The sequence below is a fragment of the Biomphalaria glabrata genome, chromosome 7, assembly GCF_947242115.1.
Source record: "Biomphalaria glabrata chromosome 7, xgBioGlab47.1, whole genome shotgun sequence".
Taxonomy (NCBI): Eukaryota; Metazoa; Mollusca; class Gastropoda; family Planorbidae; genus Biomphalaria; species Biomphalaria glabrata.
In genome coordinates this window covers 27,422,377-27,442,796 of record NC_074717.1, presented here as the reverse complement: position 1 = coordinate 27,442,796, position 20,420 = coordinate 27,422,377, and the positions used below count along the sequence as shown (strand labels likewise).

The 20,420-nt window shown below is 37.6% G+C and overlaps 2 protein-coding genes across 5 annotated transcripts in view; one reads left to right on the top strand and one right to left on the bottom strand.

Annotated features, from left to right (window-relative positions):
* Positions 1–3,465: 3,465 nt before the first annotated feature.
* On the bottom strand, positions 3,466–9,420 carry LOC106052034 (beta-1,3-galactosyltransferase 5-like). Of its 3 annotated transcripts, XM_056036890.1 has the most exons (3): positions 8,244–9,420; positions 5,093–5,474; positions 3,466–5,012 (listed from the first exon to the last, which is right to left on the bottom strand). In XM_056036890.1, exons 1-2 carry the CDS (start codon positions 9,232–9,234, stop codon positions 5,137–5,139), a joined length of 1,329 nt encoding a protein of 442 aa, XP_055892865.1. In that variant the 5' UTR covers positions 9,235–9,420; the 3' UTR covers positions 3,466–5,012; positions 5,093–5,136. The 3 variants fall into 3 exon arrangements, with proteins under 3 accessions (XP_055892865.1, XP_055892864.1, XP_055892866.1); XM_056036889.1 differs by having other exon boundaries at positions 3,466–5,474; XM_056036891.1 differs by lacking the exons at positions 3,466–5,012; positions 5,093–5,474 and adding an exon at positions 5,501–6,966.
* Positions 9,421–9,529: 109 nt separating this feature from the next.
* Positions 9,530–20,420, top strand: part of LOC106052037 (protein spire homolog 1-like) — a 96,478-nt gene continuing 85,587 nt past the window's right edge. For both annotated transcript variants that reach the window (XM_056034471.1, XM_013207280.2), the window contains exon 1: positions 9,530–9,942. In XM_056034471.1, coding sequence (XP_055890446.1) covers positions 9,699–9,942 — 244 coding nt within the window. In that variant the 5' untranslated portion in view covers positions 9,530–9,698. The remainder of the gene's footprint in view (positions 9,943–20,420) is intronic.

Sequence of the window (20,420 nt, the reverse complement as noted above, 5' to 3'; positions counted from 1 at the left end):
CAACAGCAACAACTGCCAATACTACTTGGCTGCAACAACAGCAACAACTACCAATACTACTTGGCTGCAACAACAGCAACAACTACCAATACTACTTGGCTGCAACAACAGCAACAACTGCCAATACTACTTGGCTGCAACAACAGCAACAACAGCAACAACTACCAATACTACTTGGCTGCAACAACAGCAACAACAGCAACAGCTACCAATACTACTTGGCTGCAACAACAGCAACAACAGCAACAACTACCAATACTTCTTGGCTGCAACAACAGCAACAACTACCAATACTACTTGGCTGCAACAACAGCAACAACTACCAATACTACTTGGCTGCAACAACAGCAACAACAGCAACAACTGCCAATACTACTTGGTTGCAACAACAGCAACAACTACCAATACTACTTGGCTGCAACAACAGCTACAACTACCAATACTACTTGGCTGCAACAACAGCAACAACTACCAATACTACTTGGCTGCAACAACAGCAACAACTACCAATACTACTTGGCTGCAACAACAGCAACAACTACCAATAATACTTGGTTGCAACAACAGCAACAACTACCAATACTACTTGGCTGCAACAACAGCAACAACTACCAATAATACTTGGTTGCAACAACAGCAACAACTACCAATATTACTTGGTTGCAACAACAGCAACAACTACCAATATTACTTGGCTGCAACAACAGCAACAACAGCAACAACTACCAATACTACTTGGCTGCAACAACAGCAACAACTACCAATACTACTTGGTTGCAACAACAGCAACAACTACCAATACTACTTGGCTGCAACAACAGCAACAACAGCAACAACTACCAATACTACTTGGCTGCAACAACAGCAACAACTACCAATACTACTTGGCTGCAACAACAGCAACAACAGCAACAACTACCAATACTACTTGGCTGCAACAACAGCAACAACTACCAATACTACTTGGCTGCAACAACAGCAACAACTACCAATACTACTTGGCTGCAACAACAACAACAACAACAACAACAACTACCAATACTACTTGGCTGCAACAACAGCAACAACTACCAATACTACTTGGCTGCAACAACAGCAACAACTACCAATACTACTTGGTTGCAACAACAGCAACAACTACCAATACTACTTGGCTGCAACAACAGCAACAACTACCAATACTACTTGGCTGCAACAACAGCAACAACAGCAACAACTACCAATATTACTTGGCTGCAACAACAGCAACAACAGCAACAACTACCAATACTACTTGGCTGCAACAACAGCAACAACAGCAACAACTACCAATACTACTTGGCTGCAACAACAGCAACAACTACCAATACTACTTGGCTGCAACAACAGCAACAACTACCAATACTACTTGGCTGCAACAACAGCAACAACTACCAATACTACTTGGCTGCAACAACAGCAACAACTACCAATACTACTTGGCTGCAACAACAGCAACAACAGCAACAACTACCAATATTACTTGGCTGCAACAACAGCAACAACAGCAACAACTACCAATACTACTTGGCTGCAACAACAGCAACAACTACCAATACTACTTGGCTGCAACAACAACAACAACAACAACAACTACCAATACTACTTGGCTGCAACAACAGCAACAACTACCAATACTACTTGGCTGCAACAACAGCAACAACAGCAACAACTACCAATACTACTTGGCTGCAACAACAATAACAACAGCAACAACTACCAATACTACTTGGCTGCAACAACAGCAACAACTACCAATACTACTTGGCTGCAACAACAGCAACAACTACCAATACTACTTGGCTGCAACAACAGCAACAACTACCAATACTACTTGGCTGCAACAACAGCAACAACTACCAATACTACTTGGCTGCAACAACAGCAACAACAGCAACAACTACCAATACTACTTGGCTGCAACAACAGCAACAACAGCAACAACAGCAACAACTACCAATACTACTTGGCTGCAACAACAGCAACAACAGCAACAACTACCAATACTACTTGGCTGCAACAACAGCAACAACAGCAACAACAGCAACAACTACCAATACTACTTGGCTGCAACAACAGCAACAACAGCAACAACTACCAATACTACTTGGCTGCAACAACAGCAACAACAGCAACAACTACCAATACTACTTGGCTGCAACAACAGCAACAACAGCAACAACAGCAACAACTACCAATACTACTTGGCTGCAACAACAGCAACAACTACCAATACTACTTGGCTGCAACAACAGCAACAACTACCAATACTACTTGGCTGCAACAACAGCAACAACTGCCAATACTACTTGGCTGCAACAACAGCAACAACTACCAATACTACTTGGCTGCAACAACAGCAACAACTACCAATACTACTTGGCTGCAACAACAGCAACAACTACCAATACTACTTGGCTGCAACAACAGCAACAACTACCAATACTACTTGGCTGCAACAACAGCAACAACTACCAATACTACTTGGTTGCAACAACAGCAACAACTACCAATACTACTTGGCTGCAACAACAGCAACAACAGCAACAACTACCAATACTACTTGGCTGCAACAACAGCAACAACAGCAACAACTACCAATACTACTTGGCTGCAACAACAGCAACAACTACCAATACTACTTGGCTGCAACAACAACAACAACAGCAACAACTACCAATACTACTTGGCTGCAACAACAGCAACAACTACCAATACTACTTGGCTGCAACAACAGCAACAACTACCAATACTACTTGGCTGCAACAACAGCAACAACTACCAATACTACTTGGCTGCAACAACAGCAACAACTACCAATACTACTTGGCTGCAACAACAGCAACAACTACCAATACTACTTGGCTGCAACAACAGCAACAGCTACCAATACTACTTGGTTGCAACAACAGCAACAACTACCAATACTACTTGGTTGCAACAACAACAACAACTACCAATACTACTTGGCTGCAACAACAGCAACAACAGCAACAGCTACCAATACTACTTGGTTGCAACAACAGCAACAACTACCAATACTACTTGGCTGCAACAACAGCAACAACTACCAATACTACTTGGTTGCAACAACAGCAACAACTACCAATACTACTTGGCTGCAACAACAGCAACAACAGCAACAACTACCAATACTACTTGGTTGCAACAACAACAACAACTACCAATACTACTTGGCTGCAACAACAGCAACAACAGCAACAACTACCAATACTACTTGGTTGCAACAACAGCAACAACTACCAATACAACTTGGCTGCAACAACAGCAACAACAGCAACAACTACCAATACTACTTGGCTGCAACAACAGCAACAACAGCAACAACAGCAACAACTACCAATACTACTTGGCTGCAACAACAGCAACAACAGCAACAACAGCAACAACTACCAATACTACTTGGCTGCAACAACAGCAACAACAGCAACAACTACCAATATTACTTGGCTGCAACAACAGCAACAACTACCAATACTACTTAGACGTATTTCAAGCCACAAGTAGATAAGTAAAACAAAAAGTGATTTGAGTTTCTTTCAACATTGTGTTAGAGATAGAGATATTTACCATCATCCACATTTACAGCTGTTAAACACATTGTAACTTAAAATACGTTTTGTCAAACATTTTATAATACATGCGAAAACAATAATAATTGTATGTTGGCAATATATAGGATCATGTTATTTAGGTCCCGTGACATAATTCACAAGAAATGTCATGACCTATGTGAAAAAATGTGTCAGGTTCTATATTTAACATAGACTGTTTTTGGCGAGATCGCGAATAGTTGGTGGTCAAAGCAGTAGCATTACTTTGTTCGTGCTGAGCCATTTAGTAAGCGTCAAATCTTTTGTCAAGTCCTTCCTTGATTTGAATCATAACAAATGACATTTTTCCAGTCTAGTCGGGCTATCTGCCAAAACATAAATTAGATCATTCTTAGTCTGCTATGACCTATACTAAACCATTCTTAGTCTGCTATGACCTATACTAAACCATTCTTAGTCTGCTATGACCTATACTAAACCATTCTTAGTCTGCTATGACCTATACTAAACCATTCTTAGTCTGCTATGACCTATACTAAACCATTCTTAGTCTGCTATGACCTATACTAAACCATTCTTAGTCTGCTATGACCTATACTAAACCATTCTTAGTCTGCTATGACCTATACTAAACCATTCTTAGTCTGCTATGACCTATACTAAACCATTCTTAGTCTGCTATGACCTATACTAAACCATTCTTAGTCTGCTATGACCTATACTAAACCATTCTTAGTCTGCTTTAACCTATACTAAACCATTCTTAGTCTGCTTTAACCTATACTAAACCATTCTTAGTCTGCTATGACCTATACTAAACCATTCTTAGTCTGCTATGACCTATACTAAACCATTCTTAGTCAGCCTATCTGCAATAACAGACTATTCTTAGTAGGCCTTTCTACTGTAACTTATACTAGACCATTTTAATAAGCCTATATGCAGTAACCTATAATAGACCATTCCTAGTAAGCCTTTCTGTTGTAACTTTCACTAAACCATTCTAAGTAAGCCTATCTGCTATAACCTATACTAGACCATTCTTAGTAGGCATATCTGCTATAATCTATACTAGACAATTCTTAGAAGCTATATCTGCTATAACCTATACTAGACCATTATTAGTATGCCTATCTGCTATAACCTTTACTAGACCATTCTAAGTAGGCCTATCTGCTATAACCTATACTAGACCATTATTAGTAGGCCTATCTGCTATAGCCTATTCTAGACAATTCTTTGTAGGCCTATCTGCTATAACCTATACTAGACCATTATTAGTAGGCCTATCTGCTATAACCTATACTAGACCATTCTTAGAAGGCATATCTGCTATAACCTATATACTAGACCATTTTTAGTAGGCGTATCTGCTATAACCTATACTAGACCATTCTTTGTAGGCCTATCTGCTATAACCTATACTAGACCATTCTTAGAAGGCATATCTGCTATAACCTATATACTAGACCATTTTTAGTAGGCGTATCTGCTATAACCTATACTAGACCATTCTTTGTAGGCCTATCTGCTGTAACCTATACTAGACCATATATTCGGAACAAGCACACGGGACGTTAAACTCATTCGTCCGTCTGCACGTGCTGTTCTGGTAGATCAGGCTGGCCCACAGATTGTTGTACTTGAAAAGCCGGTCAAACCCAGTGCCGGTCACCCGGCGGTAGCGGACGAACTCGCAGTGGCTGTAAAAGGTGTCGTAGAAATCCGTGAAGACGCCGGGCTCAGCCAGGAACATGGGCAGCTCCACCATCCGCCTCAGCACCCCAGTGATGTACACGTCCTCGATGTGGAAGATAGGGAAGTAACGGCTGGCATCAACGATGGCGGACAGGGCGGACATTGTCATGACGTAGGCGCAGCCTGTAGAGGATTCACAACTATATAGTCCAACAAAAAACTCAAGATGTGAGATGTAACTGACTCTGTGGATTATTTGACATAAAATCATTGGACAATTTACAGAGTTTTTTAAAAAAGGCCTTGATCTAATTGTTTCTTGTAAGAAAGTTTTGAAAGAGAGATTTGTACGCGGTAAGAATGGCTTTAAACTGTGGATGCATCTCGTCTTTGAACTAAACAATATCTCTTCAACTTCTACAGTGTTAGCTCTGAACAAACAAAACAGAACGTAACTGAACTACAACAAGGCATGGTCATTGGAGAGGATATAAGGGTGGCTGCCTGGCCGTGCAGTATGCGCACTGGACTGTCGTTCGGACTTCTCGATGGTCCCTGGTTCATACGCTGCCCGCTGCCATCCCCCGTCGTCCTGCGGTAGGTTTGGACAAGGAAGTCAATTATCTTCAACTCTGAAGGAACATTGGAAGCGTGTACAAACAATATATTCAACATGTCTGCACAATGGAAAACTGTCGCCAATGGAAGGGAAGCGAGCTCAAGGTGAACAAAGAAAACATTTCACGGACCCTCTAAAGGCTCCTTGAAATCTTTTAGCATGGACCTTGCCATATAAAGACGGGGGCTAGTAAAAGAGTATTGTGTCTCTGCGCTGTGAGGCGGATAGGAAAGTACAGAGGGAAAAACGTCAGAGCAAAAACATGGAAATCCACACAGGCTCTAGAAGACTTTGTTTGCCCAGTATGGAGTCGAGCAGTCCGGGCTCATATAGGTCTTGCTTATCACATGGGAGGCACAAAAATGCGGTCCCTGAGCCTCCTTAACCTGGATGTCATTGTTATCATAATATTATCTCCTTTTTAAGCTCTACTCTGGTTTGAGAGAAAAAAAATTAAGGTATTATAAATTTTTTATAAGTTTGTATTACGGTTGAGTGCAAATTATATAATAATCTACATTAACATAAACGGTTTTAATAAAATCGGTGTTTGGAATTTGTCAAGGTACTTAAGATATAAAATTTAGCTAAAAAACTGAATTTATTGAAGTCTAACATTTCCACATATTCAACAATTTCAACATAGTATAGTGGATAAAAACTAAAATTGACTTTAAAACATCACAGTCAAGAATGTCTATTTCATATTCTCATGAGACATTCACTCCTCATCGTTAGTCCAACATCTCCCGTAAGACACAAAGAACGACTTCCACAATTTGAACATGTCGTCAGGGACCTTCACCTTGCCCAGTGACTTCTTGTCCATGGGCATGTCGCAATGCAGCCAGCTCTCGTCTTCCTCGTGGGTGAAAATGTCCTTCAGCAGGTAGATGTCGTAGTTGATGATGAACCCAAGGATGCCCATCACGAAATGCTCCCGCGGATAATCCTCAGGGATGTCCGTCTCGGCCCCGACAGGGTTAGTCATGGGTACGTACTCACACACGTTGAGCATGGCGGTCAGGGCTTCCATTGAGCAGATGTAGACATACTCTGAGGAAGCCAGATGGAGAACCACTGAAGCCACTTCCATTACAACAAGACAGTTTTGAAAGGAGTTACAGATTGTGCACAAGTTTTTCTTTTAGCAAGTTATTAAAAATAAAACAAACAAGATTTAAAATAGTCAAAAGTCTACTTCTTAAAAACTAAAGAGGCTTATATTTTTTCATATTATTGGAGTTAGTGGCGTAGCATCTATGGGGCGAAGGGGCTCAATGAACCCGGGCCCATGACAAAAAAAAAAAAAGGGGGCCCATACGACCACTTAAAAATCGAAAACGAAAAATATTGATTCTGATAATTAAAATACTTCATTCAAAATTAATATTATTTTAATTAGCATTCATTGTGTGATTATATTTTTGATTTAAAGCTGCGGAAGTAGCTCGATAATAGGATGTTGATCGTCACCAGTTAGATATAACATTTTTTTTTATTAACGTACACATTGTAAATGCATGCATGCGTTAACTCTGATGTCACCAGTGACACTTTGGTCAGCAGAGCTACCACTTGCAAAATTCTAAAAGTTAAATTAGATCATAGATACACTAGCTTTTTTACTTTGTTATTCGGAAGATCAGAAACAATAGACAAGACACATTAATGTGCTGCACACGGATAGAAAAGAAATTTGATTTGTTCTGATTAACAGTGGATAGACACAGCGCTGTATTTTACAAAGTGTTCAACAGTTCTCACACAAAAGTGTTTTTGAAATGTAAATAGATTGAATTAGAAAGATGAAATATTTGTTTGTTACAACCAAACACCAGATCAACATTCATCAACATAATATCGACAGGCATCGAAGTTCATGGTGACTATTACTTGCAAGACGTTAACACTGAACTGGATGTAAGAAAGTATTAATTTTAAAAAGTAGTACTAACTTAGAAAAGCATTTTTTAAATGTAGACTCTTTACTGATAAATAATGTAGAGGATAGAGGGTGGCACCATCTTATTCTGGAACCCGGACCCACGAACACCTTGCTACGCCACTGATTGATTTCATAGTCTCTCTTATTCACATCCACATGTAATTGGAAAGAGAGAAAGAGACAGAAAGAAAGAAAGACTAGCAGACTGGCAGATAGATAGATAGATAGATAGATAGATAGATAGATAGATAGATAGATAGATAGATAGATAGATAGATAGATAGATAGATAGATAGATAGATAGATAGATAGATAGATAGATAGATAGATAGATAGATAGATAGATAGATAGATGTTTGGTTACAAGAACGTATGAGATTCCTACCTGAGGCATATAAAGGATATATGCCAGGAGACCAAACAGCTTGAGGAACACTCCATTTGCCTGTACGAATCACTTCAGTCATGTTGTAACCATAGCCCAGTACTGAGTACTCTAAGCGCTCTTCGTTGAAAATGAGTATGTCCAGCAGAAGTGGCACGCTGACGAACGTGTCCACGTCAACTTTCATGACAAACTTGGTCCTGGGACAATGGTCCCTGATCCACTTGAATGCTGACATGACCTTCAAGGTCAGGTTATAGTAGGACTCGTGCATGACTAGATACAGGATGTCTCCATAGCGTGCTGCCTCGGTTTGGATTCGAGTCATTTCGGAGTGAGAGTCTCGTTCTTTGTTCTTCGTGGCGTGCTGTTTTCTCCGCTCGTTGCGGCTGTCCGACGTGTAATTGGCCAACACGAAGATGACCTGCATGTCGGCGTTGACCACAGCGTGAGGCCATAGGTGAGTCTTGGCCACGCTAGCCCAAGTGGCCCGGATGGTGTCCCGGACATCGTAGTCATCGGCCACCGATGGAAGCATGGCGATAAGGTAAGGGCACGCATCCTGGCAGACAGCGGAGGGGGTGATTAGAGTCTTTGTGATGAGCCTTTGCTGAATCTCTTTACGCGGCTGGAAAAAGGATGGCGGCGCCCTAGGGAACAGGGAGCTGTTGCGGGCCATGCGGCGGAGCTGATTGGAAACATTGTACACCGTCGGCCGGAAGCAGTGAGGGCATGTGTCCCATTTGGTATACACAGGCCCAGACGAGCAGCCGGAATGGGTGCGAATCTTCTTGGCGTCTGCTAGGTTGACTTCTTGGTCCTCACCATATTTGTTTGATGGACCCTTGTGTATAATTTTGCATACCGGTCTGTGGATACTTTGCTGGTATTTAATGTACTGTAGACACGTGTAATATGTACAGGCTGTAAGCAAAACATAAAGGTAGACATGTTTGGCTGGAAAATTGATTAAACTACGATGCAGACGCATTTTCAAAAGCAAACTGTAACGTTTATTTAGAATCTATAATTGTTGGGTTACCATTTTCATCTCTTAAAAATAACATATGTACGCAAATGATTTTATGTTCTTACATACAATGGAAATCATACTTGAAGTAGTTTTCTTCTAAATTGCTAAATAGCCGAACATAATTTCCGGCGGAAGATTGGTTATAATGCTTAGCAACAAAAGGGAGAGCATAGCTGATTTTTCTTTTAAAGCTAGAAACTAATTCCATGACTTGTTTCCCTTGAAGTCAACATTTATTTTGAATCTTGAAGACTTCCGGGTTGGTCAGAGTTACATTATACTGCCGCTTCTTTCGCGACCAGTCAAAAAGGACTGCGTCGAAAACTGGGGGGGATGGTGATACTGTTGGGACCGTCAGCCGTAGGCAAGAATGACCGAGTGTTAAATGCAAGGTTCTGTATTGGATTACACACCATAAAAAAATGGAGCTACTGCCTTTCGTGGATATTTTGAAAGTGTTCAATAATCCTATTAATGAGGAGCAAGCCTGGGCAGTGTGTTATCAGTGTGCTAATTTTCTGGCGAAGGACTCGCCACAACAACAAGAATTCTTTCAGGATATTTACGATTCAGGAATACAAAGCATCTGGTTGAGCAGACACGGTGATGTTTTTATAAGAAAAGGACCACCAGAACCGAATGGATCTGGAAAGGGACCTCCATCGAGTAAGATTATTAATTAAGCTCTAGTCTAGATCTAGAATTAGATTCTTGATCTAGATCTAGACTTTTTTTTTATGTCAGACTCTAGATAATCTATAATCTTATATCTGTCTATTCACTCTATTCTAGATCTATAATTAGTATAATAAAGTATTAGACTCTAGCTAGATTCTAGATCTAGATGCTAGATCTATAACGTATAATACTACTCTCTATAGAGACTAGATTACTAGATCTAGTATAGATCTAGAATTCTAGAATTAGAATCTAAATCTAGACATAGATATCTAGAGTCTATATTCAATTATTCTAGATCTAGAATAATCTAGATTAGATAATAGTCTAGAATCTAGATATCTAGACTCTATATACAGATCTAATCTAGATCTATCTAATGTAAATTACAGCTCCTTGATTAGAATTGATTAGATATCTCTACAATCTACATTATGATTATCATTATGACATTATGTTAATTAACAGCGCTTTTTTATAAATTCAATTTAAATTAGTCTATTTATTATTATTATCTAGATCTAGATGAGAAAATGTAAGAAAGATATATCTAGATCTAGACCTTCACTCTCTATCAATCTTCTATTGTAGACTAAATTTAGTGTAGTCTAGTAGTCTATAGATCTAGTTACTAAGGTCAAAGTCTCTTTTAGTTTTAAATCTTTAAATAATCATGGTCATTGTGACAATTATAAATTATTGACAGTTCTCAAAAGTCAAGACTTTGATACTTTCTACTTTGACTTTAGCTAGATCTAGATCTAGATGCAAAATATACTTCTTGTATAGATTTATAGATTAGATCTAGATCTATATTATATATCAACATTAATCTGAAATATTAATGTAGATATCTAGGTCTAGACTCTAGATCTAGATTAGATAAAATATTTAGAGTTGTAGATCTAGATCTAATGTTTCTTATAGTGATCTAGATTAGTCAAGCTAAAATGTAACATTAAATGATTAAATGATTAAAATCTTCAACTTAAATTTACATGACTGAATTTTTTTTTTTTTTTAGCATTGTAGAAGTCTAGATAGATATAGATCTAGTCTATATCAAGATAGTGTTAATTAGTTTAATTTGACTTCAGTGTAGAATGCAGATCTAATTTTAATAAGTAGATATAGATCTAGTTTTTTTTTATATAGATAGATCTAGATCTAGATCTTTATAGTTTGTGAGTGGATATTTTCAGTCAGTTAAATTTTAATCCAACTATACCTGTGGCATAAGTAGGTCAGTTTGTATTGTCAAATAGAGCAGTGCAGGTAAAATTTGAATATGAAAATTTGAAGAGCTATTGCTTTAAAGATGAAGAGATGCTTTGTGTATTATATTATATACTAAAGATCTATATTATGTATATATTTATAAAATATATATTCTAAGTTTAACAGTCTTAATTAGAACTTTTTTGTGTATCATATACTACAGATCTATAATTATATATTATATATATATTTCCTAGTTCAAGTGTATGTATATAAATCTAATAAAGATCTAATACTTTTAGATTCTATTACTAAACTTAATTTGACATAATAAAGCTTAAAAAGATTTTACATTAAAATATTTATAAATTTATATTTAAACTTTGAGCCAGAGATAGAAATCTACTAAAAGATAGGTAGATCATTTACTAAGATTTTACATATATATATATATTTATCATATTTTCACTTTCATCAAGAGATGCTATAAGTTAGGGATGATGATTTACTATAGATAGAAATGGCCTCAATGCTTTTTTATTACCATTAGTTCACTAAATGATAGAAATCTATTCTACCTAAATCTAGTAGAAACTTTTCTATCCATGGGCCTTTTGTTTTCTCAATTCGATGCTGATTTTGTAGAATGCTGCTTTGAAAAAAATCTTACTAATACAAATTTTAATATAAAATATGTGTGATCAATTTTATAGTAAAGTAAGGTTCCCCTTTCAGACCTTGTGATCTATGGGGCAGATGATGTAAAGGTCATCTGCTTCTGTGGTCCACGGTTAACGAGGGTATCATGTGGCCAGCACAATGACCAACCGCCTTTAGTTTTCCCCAACTAATGTTAGGTACCCATTAGAGCTGGGTGGACTCAAGCATGCCCTAAAGATCCCGAAAGTACAAATCCCAATCTCCATCAGGATTTGAACCCGGGACTCCGGTTTGGAAACCAAGCATTTACCACTTAGCCACCGCACCTCAGATCAATTTTATGTTACTTTATAATCTACTATCCAATTGTCTCCTGATACATTTTTTGAACTGTGGGTTTTTAAAAAAAAAATGGCAATATATTTATGATTTATTTAATATTTATTTAATACTTTTAAAAGCCAATTTCAAATTTAATTTTACATATATATATGTAATATCTATTTGAAAGAAAGCTATGACACAAGGAAAAGCCTTTTTAAAAGCTTTTATTGTTTACAATTCAATTTACAGACATAATTTAAAAGCTTGGAAAGTTTTTTAAAATGCCATTTGAGCAAAGCCTGTATGTAGATTTTTAAAAATTTGATTATCTGCCAAGTGGCACAGTATGTTACATTTTTCTCTGGCCACATATGACAATAAATTGCAATCTTACAGGCACCTATGACTTGTCTTGTGATAAGCTTGAATGCATTGTTCCTTCATCACACATGGGTTGAAAAGATTGCTATCTTTTGAATTGCTTAGTAGACCTACTGGTGTTATGTAGTGGTTTTAAAACCATGAGTCATTGGAAGTATACTGCTGTATAATTGTTTTAATTAAATGAAAAGCCACTAACACATAAAAAGGGGATTTGTTAAATGCTATTGTATTTTAATAATATGGTTTCAAAAATGTTTGACAGTCAGTTTAAGTAAAGTAAAAGAAATCTATAGTGTCACTTGGTGTACAAGAAAGGCTAAAGCAGTTTTAGAGTTGTTTTTTTTTTAAATTTCTTTCTCCTCTCTTATTTTGATATCTTTTACGTGTATTAGATTTATTTCATTATGATTGGAATATATTTTTTTTTTAATTTAAAAACATTTTCTTTAAATGTCGAATGTTTCGGCTCTGTCCATCACGTAACAATAAAATAAAGGGCTCTTTTGATTTGTTGATGTTTCAAAAAGAAACAAAGATTTAGATTTCTATAACTTTCTGTTCCATGTACTCCCTACTTCTTTGTCTTATTTAAACTAGTGTACAAAGCTTATTTTACTTTCTAGACAATACCCTAACAGTTGTGCATGTATCCCAAGTTGAGAAACAGTTATAATGAGGACATAGATTTATAAACTTTGCTTTTAAAAAACTTGTTTCTTTGTTTTCTAAATTGCATGTAATTTGATCAATCTCACTTCAAACAACTCAAGTTTTAATTCTTATCACTTTCCTCATCACAAGTAGTTTTTACCCAGGACAAAAAAAAAGTTGTTTTAATTAGTCAAGGGTGAAGGCCTAGAGTATATCTTTATACTGGTACATATAATATTGTTACTAAAGAGAGGCAACAGCTCCTTTTGGCACTGTTGTGTTGGCCTCCTTGGTAACCTCATATGGTAATGGTTATAATTGTGTGACTGTAGGGAACATGGGCTTAGCCAGGATTTTTTTTTTGGGGGGGGGGTCTCCTCCCCATAGATACATATATATATGTATGTATGTGTGTTGTGTCGTGTGGGTGTAATTTATCTTCATTACATTTTGGCCCTTCATTTTTTCGGGTGTTTTTTTACCCTTGAGATAGTGGAAAGAAATTAGACACTCTGCCCTTGCCAGATAGGAGGTCTTGGGGAGTGCTTTGAGACCCCAGTGTGCTCCTTTAAATATAATATGCATATTATAATCTGAGGTGTCTACAGTGCATTATCCTGCTACTCTTCTGTCAAAAAATATGGTATGTCTAAGTAACAAATCTGCACTTTATTAAAGGAGCATAGCGATTGGTAGACAATGATAACTATAGTTTTGCTTGAGTATTTGGAGAAGGGGGGTGGGGATGGTAACCACAAAACTTAGTAGAGTAGCGTTTCCTTTTGTTGGAAGAGGATATGGTTAACCTAAAATAAAACATCTTGACCACGCGTATGGAATTCGGCGATTAAAGTTTTCTTTATATTTTGTTTATCCAAAGGGAAGTTTTATCGTTAAAACCACCTGAAGTAGAGTTTTACACTTAAAACCCTCTGGATGGGGGGGGGGTTAACTCTAAGGCCCCCCCCCCCCCTTAGTTGCGCTCATAGTTTGGTGACTGTAGTTTGCTTTAGTTTTATATTGATGAGAGGTTTTTAACCTCAAAACCCACTGGAGGGACGGGGGAGGGTTAAAAGCAAACCCCCTCTTGGCTATGCTCATACAATTTGGAGGGGGGATCCCCGAACCCCCCTCTCCTTGGCTACCTCCATGGAAAGGATACAGATTAGGATATGGGGTCATTTCCCCTATGCTTTGTGTTTGGTGTGACACGGAATCCCAGCTTGGGCTTAATGTCAGTATTTTTACTTTGTATAACTGTCATTGTGTCTTAGTCTTTTGTTTGTACATTGAAAAGAAAAAAGTCTGTGTAGGAAAATACCAGAATTTGTATGTGTGCTCCGTCGAAATATTTATGTCTTCTGGTTATATATATATATATATATATATATATATATATATATATATATATATATATATATATATATATATATATATATATATATATATATATTAAAATAATAATAAATAAAAAAGAAAAAACCGCTACCATTATCGATATCGCCGTACCACTGTCTCATAATTTAAGAAAAACTGAGATGGAAAAACAAAGAAAACATGGGAACCTAGGCTTGGAGATTAAGCGTCTATGGAAATTGTCCAAAATAACAATATACCCCATTGTTATATCAACCGAGGGGATAATAACAACTGACCTCACATTCACCTTCAAGGCCCTTAACATTCCTAAGAACATCTTCGTTGCCTGTCAGAGGGCGGTACTGCTGCAGACCTGCCACATCACCAAAAAATTCCTCAGTGGAAACTGTTAAAGGGACTACGATGAATTTTGTTTCTCTTTAGCGAAACTCGACCCTAGCAGCGCCAGAGAATGACTACTCGTTCATTTCTAACATAATAATAATCTTTATTATCCGTATGGAAATTTGTCTTACAATTTATATATATAAATATATATATATTATTTTATTATAATATCTCAAGGTTGTGTGTGTGTGTGTGTTTGTGGGGAAAATGGAAAACATATTCTAGGTTTGATAGTAACTGTTTAGTGTGAACTTGTTGGGTTCAATAAATATATGATGGCTTATTGGTCACAGACATACAAACCTTTAGTGTAAACTTGGACATATTTTTTGAAAGATTAAGCCCATGACTCATTTGACTGTACAGTAGTTAATCGGTTATCTGAAGATGTTCATTAATTGTTTGTGTGTGTTTGTGCATGTGTGTGTGATTGAATGAGGGCTTGAGATATTGTTTTAGTTTTATACTATAATAGCATATTGTGGCATTGCACTGATCTCATAGATGTGGTTTTTTTTTTTTTTTTTTCGTTTTTCAAATTCTTGTCAAATGGGACAGTGATTTTTTTTTTATTACAAATGCTTAATAATCCCTTTCAGTGATTGACCTTTTTATAGATGTTTTGTTACGTAGATATTGGTATCAAATGTAAATGCAATGTGCGTAAATGGGTGTTTTGTACAATGAAAAAGTTAGGTTCACGGGTCTTTTAATAGTTGGCTTCCAGATGATTTCTTAAGATTAGTATAGCCCATCGTTATGGTCAGTGACACTTTTGCTGTTTAAAACATAAAAACTACACGCTTTTACAGACACGTCATTGCCAAGGTAGTTGTGACCTCTGAGTTCCACTTAGTTTCTAGTGTTTGGTGCTCATTATAGTTGGTTGGTGCAATGGAAATGGTGTATATAAGGCTTATAAGAGGCTGTGCCTGCTCAGCTCGTTCTTTTAGCGTAAAAAGAAAAATGTGAGCTTCAAATGAAATCACGATTAAAGTGGCGCTTCCTCAAGATCTATTTCTAATAAAAAAAAATATTTGCCTGCTTTGTGTGTCATAAACTTTTAATAGCAAGTGTTCCGAATAAGCGGAACCCTCTTCAGGTGTGTGAGATAGCACAGATTCAAATTGTAGTCTGTCAATCACTGAGTCATTTTCTTTACCTACTGCGATTAAAAAAAAATACAGCATGGCATGCTTGAATCTTGACCTCGTTTAGACTTAAGGGGCAAATGTAAATGAAATCAATTAAGTTATTATCTCTAAGTTTTTTTTTTTATTTTTTGTCCTTTCTTTTTCTCGGGAGGTACTTTTCTATTCACTGATTCCAAGCGCTCTGTCGAGTCGCTGACAAATTCTTTTTTTCAAACACGCCGATTCGCAATGTAATCTATAAATAGATCAAATGTTTTCTTGAAGTTTAGATTTATTGCATTGGATAGCTATTGGGTTACTCAGGGCTGTAAAGTAATCTGTAAGTTCATGGAGTTAAGGTTGTTTCGACTTTCCATTCAGGGCACATGTTAATGGGAAACAATGGCATCGCAGACACAGGAAACAAGACTGGGGCCTGCTTCACACAATAATCATTAGAATTTAACAAAAAGAACAGAATAAGCAGCAGAAAAAGGGTCACAATCCAGCAATTAGTTCAACAAAAGTAAAGTATTTGAAAGAGATGTGAATGAAACTACTTTATCTACATGTATTTAGCTAAGAATACATTTGATTCTGAAGCCACACTTGTTATTACGTAGAAGGTTACTAGCTACATCGTCTTAGTGTTCTCTAGCCAGTGGGTTGGATACAAGTAATATCTGTCATGTAATCATAGAGTTTAGTCAGGCGTTAACTGGCACTTCTTGCTAGCTCCTCACCTAGATGGCAGGAATCCATTCTATTTCTGAGTTTGTCTTGAAATGAGTGCACCTTGCACGCTACTGTGACAAACATTTCCTTGTCCCGGCCACATCGATTCCTTCTCACACAATTTTTTTTTAACGACCAGACTCTTTCGATTTCGTCGATTGTTGAAGAATGATGAGTGATGGCGTCATGTCTTGGTGTGATTTGGTTCCTATATTTGTTGGTTCCTTGACCTAGATAGGCGAGGAATATATCGGAACTGGGTCTGCTCGACATTAAGGCGTGTCGATGTGCACAGTATCGATACAGATGAGGAAAGCTGTGTATTTGAAGAGAATAGATTGTCAACTAATGCACATAGACCAATTTTGTTAACATTTTGTGTTTTGAAGCAGAATGATGTATTAGGCGCGGCATAATAAACTTATCTCTCGTGTATTATCTGTTCATAGATGACTTTCAATTTCTTTTGATGTACAAGTCCTTCTTGCACATTATCATCAGAATTTTTTTTATCTTTTTATGACTGAAATATATGACGTACTACTATTTATCTTTGTTACTAGGGAGATTTGTTTGAAATCATTTTGTGGCCACTCTACTGTTCTATGCAAACGTAGTCATGGGATTTTCATGGTCATTCACCTGATCAATGCTAAACTATTAAATCACTACGACCATTCGCTTGTCGATGGCAACGCTTCCAAATACTCAGCAGCGTTTTTTTTTAATAGTACGCACCTTCTATACAAAGTATTGCTTTGAGATCACTTTGAAATGAAATACGATCCTCTCTGCATTAGGTTAGTGTGTTCACATTTTAAAAAACGTCAGAGATAACAAAATAGTAAATCTTATAGTTCACCGAACTCTGCACACCGAGTCTCAGATATTTTGCTTTGCGTCAGTGTATTGGTAGGATGGTCCAAATGTCCAGTTGAACGCGTGGCACTTTGTCAGCAATGTTTTGTCATTAATTTGACATATTGGAATGCCATTGTTCCACATCATGAAGGAACCAGGGCTATTTCGGGTTAAAAGACGTCTAGTTTGGAAGATTTAGGGTGGGGCTGGTGAGGGGGGGGGAGGTCGTGTGTTATCTGTTCTAAAGAGAAGGGACAAACAACTTTGATGAAAACAGACCGCTGACCGGTGATCCTACATCAAAGTTGCTGATTGGTCATAGTGGCCAGGAAACGTGTTGACCCTCGAATCTCTGGGCCGGACTACCAACAGATCCTTCTGTCCACTCGAATGTGCAGTCAGACATGAGATTAGTGAGCAGTCAGACTAGTCGTCGACAATCCTTCTCTTAACTGTTGGTCAGGATTCAAGAATCAGGGGACTTTAATTTGATGCAATGCAACTAAATCTATTTGCATTGGATGACTTGTCTTTCATAGTCGTTCTATTGAAACATTAGCCAGGGGGTTAGTGTCTAGAAGGTTTTAAAAAGAAAAGACATTTACATACCAATCATTGCGTTACAAAAGTTCTATACTGAGATTACACCACTTTTCAATAATCTGCTACAAATTAAAAAAATGTTTCTAAAATATGAAAAAAACAACCCTGTATTGTTTCAGTTGAGAAATATGGAATGTGGTGCAGACTTTGCCAAAAAAAAATATCATTTTGTTAACTGATATTTTAGAAATGAAAATTAATGCTTCTAGAAGAGCCACTTATAGCTTTTGAAGAACTTAACACATGCTTCAGTGCATGTTACCTCCTTACATTCAGCTTCCATGAACGTCACATCCTTACATTCAGCTTCCATGAACGTCACATCCTTACATTCAGCTTCCATGAACGTCACATCCTTACATTCAGCTTCAATGAACGTCACATCTTTACATTCAGCTTCCATGAACGTCACATCCTTACATTCAGCTTCCATGAACGTCACATCCTTACATTCAGCTTCCATGAACGTCACATCCTTACATTCAGCTTCCATGAACGTCACATCCTTACATTCAGCTTCCATGAACGTCACATCCTTACATTCAGCTTCAATGAACGTCACATCCTTACATTCACTTCCATGAACGTCACATCCTTACAATCACTTCCATGAACGTCACATCCTTACATTTTGCTTCCATGAACGTCACATCCTTACATTCACTTCCATGAACGTCACATCCTTACATTCAGCTTCAATGAACGTCACATCTTTACATTCAGCTTCCATGAACGTCACATCCTTACATTCAGCTTCCATGAACGTCACATCCTTACATTCAGCTTCCATGAACGTCACATCTTTACATTCAGCTTCAATGAACGTCACATCTTTACATTCAGCTTCCATGAACGTCACATCCTTACATTCAGCTTCCATGAACGTCACATCCTTACATTCAGCTTCCATGAACGTCACATCCTTACATTCAGCTTCCATGAACGTCACATCCTTATATTCAGCTTCCATGAACGTCACATCCTTACATTCAGCTTCAATGAACGTCACATCCTTACATTCACTTCCATGAACGTCACATCCTTACATTCACTTCCATGAACGTCACATCCTTACATTTTGCTTCCATGAACGTCACATCCTTACATTCACTTCCATGAACGTCACATCCTTACATTCAGCTTCCATGAACGTCACATTCTTACATTCAGCTTCCATGAACGTCACATCCTTACATTCAGCTTCCATGAACGTCACATCCTTACATTCAGCTTCCATGAACGTCACATCCTTACATTCAGCTTCCATGAACGTCACATCCTTACATTCACTTCCATGAACGTCACATCCTTACATTCACTTCCATGAACGTCACATCCTTACATTCACTTCAATGAACGTCACATCCTTCCTTTTAGCTTCAGTCAGGTCACATCCTAGATACAATTTCAATGCACGCCACATCCTTACATTCTGAGCCATTGTACGTTACATCCTTGCTTCAGTACAAATCACGCAGCCTTGAGATGAAACGATTCCTCCTCCTCCTTATCAAAGTCCATGTGAGGGCTTGAAATCCTCTCTTGCAAAAGCCTTGACAAAAACCCTTTGCGTGCGATGCACGGCTTTTACTTCATGAAACTTTCCAGACCTGAGACACATCCTTGTATCCAGCTTCAGGTTACTTCAGACATCCTTTGTATCCAGCTTCAGTTTACTTCAGACATCCTCGTATCCAGCTTCAGTTTACTTCAGACATCCTTGTATCCAGCTTCAGTTTACTTCAGACATCCTTGTAATTCAGCTTTAGTTTACTTCAGACATCCTTGTATCCAGCTTCAGTTTACTTCAGACATCCTTGTAATTCAGCTTCAGTTTACTTCAGACATCCTTGTAATTCAGCTTTAGTTTACTTCAGACATCCTTGTAATTCAGCTTCAGTTTACTTCAGACATCCTTGTATCCAGCTTCAGTTTACTTAAGACATCCTTCTAAATCTGCTTCAGTTTACTTAAGACATCCTTACATCCAGCTTCAGGTTTCGTAACACATCCTTGTATTCAGCTCAGTCTCTAAATATGCTGACTTCAATTTTTTAAACTGTTCAATGTTAAACCTCTAAAGTCATGTGTATAATTAGTAGAGTCAAATCTAAGGGTTAGGAGTTCCTT